General features: G+C 39.9%; 1 protein-coding gene across 1 annotated transcript in view; it reads right to left on the reverse strand.

Moving 5' to 3' along the window:
• gabra5 (gamma-aminobutyric acid type A receptor subunit alpha5) overlaps window positions 1-6523 on the reverse strand; it is a gene marked incomplete at its 5' end in the record, with an annotated part of 31880 nt that overhangs the window by 6904 nt on the left and 18453 nt on the right. Inside the window, 1 exon segment of the mRNA XM_014022431.1 lies at window positions 5312-5455. Within this exon segment, the coding sequence (XP_013877885.1) occupies window positions 5312-5455 (144 nt within the window).

Below are 6523 nucleotides of genomic sequence, written 5' to 3' on the forward strand. Positions count from 1 at the left end.
GATACTGGCAATAGCCGCACTGAAGGAGGGGGACAACTGAAAACAGAGGCCTCCATCTCTGTTTAATGATGGACGGTCTTTCTTTACAAAAATGGCTTCTTTTACTCCTCTCTCAAACCAACGTTCCTCTCTGTCAAGAATGAGAACATCCTCATCTCTGAAAGAGTGACCGCTGGCCTGTAAATGAGTGAAAACTGCAGAGTTCTGGCCATTCTGGAAGAGACGAAACGTTTCATTAGAGAAGAACCCGTCTAGAAGACCTACACAATTTTTTTTCTTTTTGATTTTTTTACCTGGATTACTGAGATGCATCAGGTCAATTTGTTGAACTCGATCAGCAGCTGCTTTGGATGCACCGCATGCACGGAAAATGCTCTGCCGCATCCTACCGCTACCTKGCACGCTGCTCTAAACTGGCAAAATGCGCCGCAACGTGCTGCGCTGCTCCTACATGCACGTCCACCATAGACTTTGCATGTAAACTGTCTGCTTTGGCTGCTCAAAACGCGTTTGTTGGGAACCCGGCTTTTCTTTCATTTTTGCTTCTACTTTTCATTTAAAATACGTTTCCATTCTCGGCAGGTTTCTAAGGTTCTTCTTCTACGTATTAAAAAAGTTGTTAAACATCTGAGTGGTGCACTACTGCTACTAGTGGTGAGAAAGTGTATTGCACCTTATTCAAAATCAATGCGGTCCCACGCCAAAGTCAAAAACTGTTGTTCTTTTGAGGCCCTCAACAAAGTGGTGTTCGCGGCCCGGCCCATGGGTTAAGAATCTCTGCTCTAAATAAACCTAAACTACTTTGTGTAGCTGCAYCATGTTGCTGAGATGTATTATAACATATGACATCATTTTTTAAGCTTTTTAACAAAGGAAAAACAAAATTCTATTGATGGAACTACATCCTAAAAGAGTAAATGTTTTAGAATCACTTAAAGCACAAATTAAAGCATCAGATTTTTTTCTGGATTAAGGGACTAATATTTTTCACTTTTAATCCACCTGTGTGGTGGCCTACTTCAACCTTCCCTTTGTGGGTCAAACCACTGTGGAACAATGATGATGAATGAGACTGTGTTCATGGTTTTAATTTGTAATCTGCTCTTTCTGCTCAAATAATCCCTGAGTTCAAACTGTCGTTTCAAATAAATGACAAACAAAACTTTTTACACATTTTTTTTAGGTGAATGCCTCTTTCCTCTCAGTTTTGTCCTATAGAAACTTTACCATTAGAAACATGTGTATACCTTTTTTTATATATGATATTTTTTGACAGGAATTTTAGATTACATAATGCCATATATTTTAATCTTTATTTATCATCAGACTTTGCCATCTTAATTTATCAATTATGAACTCACAAAGTTTTTGTTGCCTGCCACCAAAAGTGAAAGTGCAATAATGTTTTCCTATGTTTGTATGTTTGTCTGTTAGCAAAATATCTGATAAACCGTTGGACAGATTTTATTAAAACTTTCAGAAATTAATCTTTGTTATTCAAGATGAAAATAAATAAAAAATGAGGTACAATTCAAGAATCTTGACTTTATGAAAATAAATTATGAAGTTGTGTTGACTTTGACAGTGTGTGATTTGTGTTTTCTTTAATGACATTGGTCAGAGCACTCGTTCCACTGAGTGACATGAATTATTAGAGAGAGAAAAAAACAGGTCGACGGAAAATAAATCATCACATCCTGTTAACCAGTGGAAGATTGCATTTGAAGGATTGTTTTGTTTGTCAAAAAAAAAATCCTGTTGAGCTTCGGAGTCTGATAAAGGATAGAAAATCCACAGATGACTGCTGCTTTCTGCTGGCAAAATCGGATTTTTCTGTCCCACTAATCCCTTGTCACAATCTGCATCCTGTATATCTCTCGCTTACTCTCTCTCTCAGTCTCTCTCTTTCTACGTGCAAGTGTGTGTGTATGTGTGTGTGTTTGCGTGTGTGTGTTTGTGTGAGAGAGAGTTTGTGTCACGGAGAGTCCATCCCATTCTGTCAGGACAGGCCACTCATGATTGGGGGACGTTCCTCCTTGTCTTGTGTGAAGCGTGAACACTCAAATCGACCTGGGTCAGCGGTGATTACAGGAGGGCGCACAGATGACTGAACCAGAGGGGGTCTGAGGGGGACTGGAGCTGAAGTTTTCGAACGGCGCGAGCGATGCAACGCAGAGCATCATGTCCCTGATGAACAGGGCGCCGGTGTTGGCTTCGTTTTGTGGACCGGCAGCCAACAGCCCTGCTCTGCGGTGGCTCGGTCAGAGGACCCCTGCTCTGATCTGACTGAGAGTGGATGGAAATCTCCAAGGAGTGAAAACATGCGATTGTGGTGGATTTTACTGGTTGGCTTTTGGAGCGTCAGCGGAGAACTGCCGTTTATAGTAAAGAACAATGCWGCCATGCTGGTCAACTGGTGAGTAAACGCCCAAACCATCTGTTGAACGTGCATAATGTGAGGCGGTTCACCCGTCAGCRCTTCGATTCTTGCATCCACATTGACATCCTCTTTAGCTAAACCTGCGAGGTCATGGGTCACTGCCACCACGTGTAAGCAGAGCACACTGCTGAGATATTCCTGGCCCGTTAAAGAGGGTTTGAACCTCAGATTAGCAACGCTAATTAGGATCGTGCTGAAGCTGAGGGGCTTATTTTCCCTTTTTAGCTCGTCTTGCAGTAAGATACACACACACTGCATCGTTGGGTCTCCCTTTGCAAATGAACTCCTGCGTCCAAAAGCACCGWCAACCAACAAATGTTCAGTTCTCATACTTTATCCAATGTATACCAATACACAACAGTTAGAGCTATCTTTTTACATCTAAAGGGGCCCCTCCTCTGTAACGGAGTCACTACCACAAACGGAGTGGCAGRAATGTAATATTCTTTATATAAGAGAAGTAAGCAGATGCTGCTGGTCCCCCGCCCCATGTGTTGCTTCTGCAGCAGCCAATCCCTGAGCTGTGACGTCACTAAAAGCACAACTGATGGGCCTCCATACGGATTAACCCTACAGACCCAATGACCACGACTAAGGATAAGTGATTTTTATTTGCCCCCCCACACACCCAATCCCTCCCCTTTGCTTCCGAGACATCTGGCTATGTGTGGGAGGCGTTCTAAAATCCTGGAGATTCAWTTATTGTTGATAAGCAAGTTGATTTGGAAAGGTTTCCTCCGTCTTTAGATGAAAAACGATAAAAAATAAAAATACAGATTTGAGCAACAGTGTGGGAGTGGTCCTTTTACACCGCACCAGAAAATAACACTGTGACATAAAAAGATGGTTGAAAGTAGTTATTATGTGTTGAGAACCTCTTCCGAGCTTCAACACATTTGCATAAATGTGGTCCTAAACTTCATCAGATGTTAACACAAAACCTGCAAGCAGGAAAAATGATGCTGTTTGTGTTGACAAAACCATTCTGTGACCAACAATCAGCTTTGAAGAATATTTGCTCATTCTTCTGTACAAAGTGGTGAAGTAGTTGCTCTTTTTCACACAAGCTAGCAGCTTTGGCCACTTTCTGAACAGTCTATTAGATAACATTCAAGACTTTGATTTCCCTGCAAAAGATTATCGACTGTATTGTTTAATCTTTCTTTGGTGGATTAAATTCTGTGTCTAGGGTTCCTCATCGGCTGATTGACCTATTTTCCCTTTAAGATTAGAGTCACAGATCTTTATCTCAACATATTCCTTAAGAAATCATTGGTATGACTGAGTGAGAATTACTGATTATTACTGAAGACAAAACACAACACTCAGCATTGTGGTGTGGGGTTAAATCATTGTACTTCCTCCACCGTGCTTTCAAAGACGATAAAGTTTGCTGTACCAAACTTCTTTGCTTTCTTTTTTTTTAAACATGTATCAATCCAGGTGTGTAATGGACTTGCGACCTGTCCAGGGTGTACGCCACACCCCGCACAGTGACTGCTGGTCCAGTGACCCTGAAAGGAAGAAGCAGGTAAAAGATAATGGATGGATGGAGCTATCATCTGTTATCTTTACCAGCTTTTTCCTTTCTGGGTTGTTGTAGGGGTCACTAGTGTCCGAATAAGTCTATCACAGGACCACTTAGAAACCAACAACCATTCACTCTCTCACACTTAGGGACAGTTTAGAGTTACCAAGTACATGCCTGTTTTTAGTTTATTGGAGGGAACTGGAGTACCTGGAGAAAACCCACATGTGCACAGGAGGAACATGCAAACTACACTCATTTAATTTGCAGGTTGCAGTGAAGCTAAGTTTTGCACTGAAACAAAATAAGCATCATCCAAATCATGACCCACTTCTAACGCCTTGTTAAATTTTAAAACAAAATATTTTTGATATTGTTAACCCCCATATTTAACCAGTAAGTGTCATTTTTGTTATGTTAGAAAACTATCGTAAAGTAGAAACTTTTATAGTAGCAAACATTTTCCCCCTTTCTTTTATTAAGTGCAATATTTCAATTCAGACCTCTTCTTGGTTTACGGAAGTTTTTGGAACTTTATAAACTATGGACAAATGTATGCTGGTTTTAGTTGTTCTAAAACAAAAGAGGTCAACTGTAGATCAGTCCTGCTGTTGCAGCACCACAGAAGTTTTAGCTTTAGACTTAACTGATGGTATGTGTTATTGTGATAAATAGGTAAGCTAAACTTTGTCCTGGAACAAACAAAAACCAGCCAGCATTGGGGGGGGGTTAAAATTTGATTTCGCATGGATGGGCAGTGTCATGATCTGTGCCTTTGCTTTAGTTTTATAGTGTTTCTGTGTTCCCCTGTGTATCTCTCCCCTGCTGTCATTCCTCTAGCCCCGCCCTTGCTCACCTGGTTCCTCTTGTGTTTCCTCCAGGTGTTTCTTGTTGTCCCTAATTAGTTTACCTTTATATTCTGTGTCCTGTGTTCAGTCTGTGTCCGATCATTGTTTTGTGTTGTGCTGTCTTCCGTGTCCCTCCTGAGACCTTGTGAGTATTTTGCTGCCACAACAGCCCTCTTTTTGTTTATTATTAAAGAGCTTATTTCGCCTTTTGAATTTTGCCTGCGCCCTGGGTTTTTCCCTGCCTGCACCTCACAGACAGTAATTATTTGTTTTAATCAGTAAGTGTTTGACTATGTACACATTTCAATATATTAACCAGTTACTTTCAGAACTCACTGTAGATTTGTAATGCATTAAAACACCTCAACGATCAGCTATAATCAGTTRGTCTTCTCTGTTTAACTCAGTTCTTTATTAACTTATCTGTAAAACATAATAAACTGCATAAGCAATCTTTATGCAGCCGTGTTAGAGATGAAAGCTGCTTCACCGTACCTCGGCTGGTAAAAATGTTCTCTGTTCCTGCTGTCTGGCCGATCAGATGATACTGATTGAGTCTTGAGCCGTCCTCTGCCACCACCACAGACTTGGCTGCTTCCTGAGTCCACTCATACACCACCTCTGAGACAGGATATGCATCTAGGAAGAAAGAAAATTAGCACACATGTTCACAAAAAATACTTAGAACGTCTCTTTATATAAGCTTCCTTCGATTTGATTGGTAAACTTTTAGTGTCAGTGCATCGATTGTTGAAGCTGCAATTACCTTAAYTGAGAAGGTCATATTTAATACAAAACATATGTTTCTTTATGAGTTCAATAAGGAAAACCATGACAAGATTCAGATTATAACTTTATTAAAAATTATCTCACATCTGTGCTACAAAAAAACAATAATAGGAAACCTGAAGGAGAATGACAGAGCGAGTTCTGATGAAATCAAACAGGTACCTTTAAGGCAATTAGCATACACGCTTGTTCTGTGGCTGAAAATAAACAGTAAATAATGTGTGTTTAAATCTGCTGGACAGACATCAGTGATGAGGGTCAACTGTAAAAACCAGACTGTAAAAATAATGTAGTTGTGGGTTTTAGTTTTTAATTTAAAAATATATATTGTTGCAAGGATGTCGCCATATAATTTACACCGCAAAGCATTCTGGGTAAATGACCTATTCCAGATCCCGTGTGAGCTCTATCCAGCTTGGATGTTAATTTTGGACAATGTTTGATGTTTGAAATGAAACAGTGTTAACAAAGAGGGAGGATAACAGAGCTGCTTCATGGAAGGAGAAACACCCGAGCCAATACACTGTAAACACACATGGACAAAAACATTGGTACCCATTGTTTACTGAAAGAAATACCCACAATGGTCACAGAAATAACTAGAATCTGACAAAAGTAATAATTAATAAAAATTCTATGACAATAAACAAATCAAAGTCAGACTTTGCTTTTCAACCATGATTCAGCAGAATAAAAAAAATCAAACTCAGGTAACAGACCTGGACAAAAATGATGGTACACTTAACATTTTGTTGCACAAACTTTTGAGGCAATCACTGCACTCAAACAATTCCTGTAACAGTCAGTACACCTCTTGTGGTTTGCAAATTTATAAATTATATACATTTACAGCGGGTAAAATAAGTATTGAACACGTCACCATTTTTCTCAGTAAATATATTACTAGAGGTGCTAATG

The sequence above is a fragment of the Austrofundulus limnaeus genome, unplaced genomic scaffold (genome assembly GCF_001266775.1).
Source record: "Austrofundulus limnaeus strain Quisiro unplaced genomic scaffold, Austrofundulus_limnaeus-1.0 Scaffold329, whole genome shotgun sequence".
Classification (NCBI taxonomy): domain Eukaryota; kingdom Metazoa; phylum Chordata; class Actinopteri; order Cyprinodontiformes; family Rivulidae; genus Austrofundulus; species Austrofundulus limnaeus.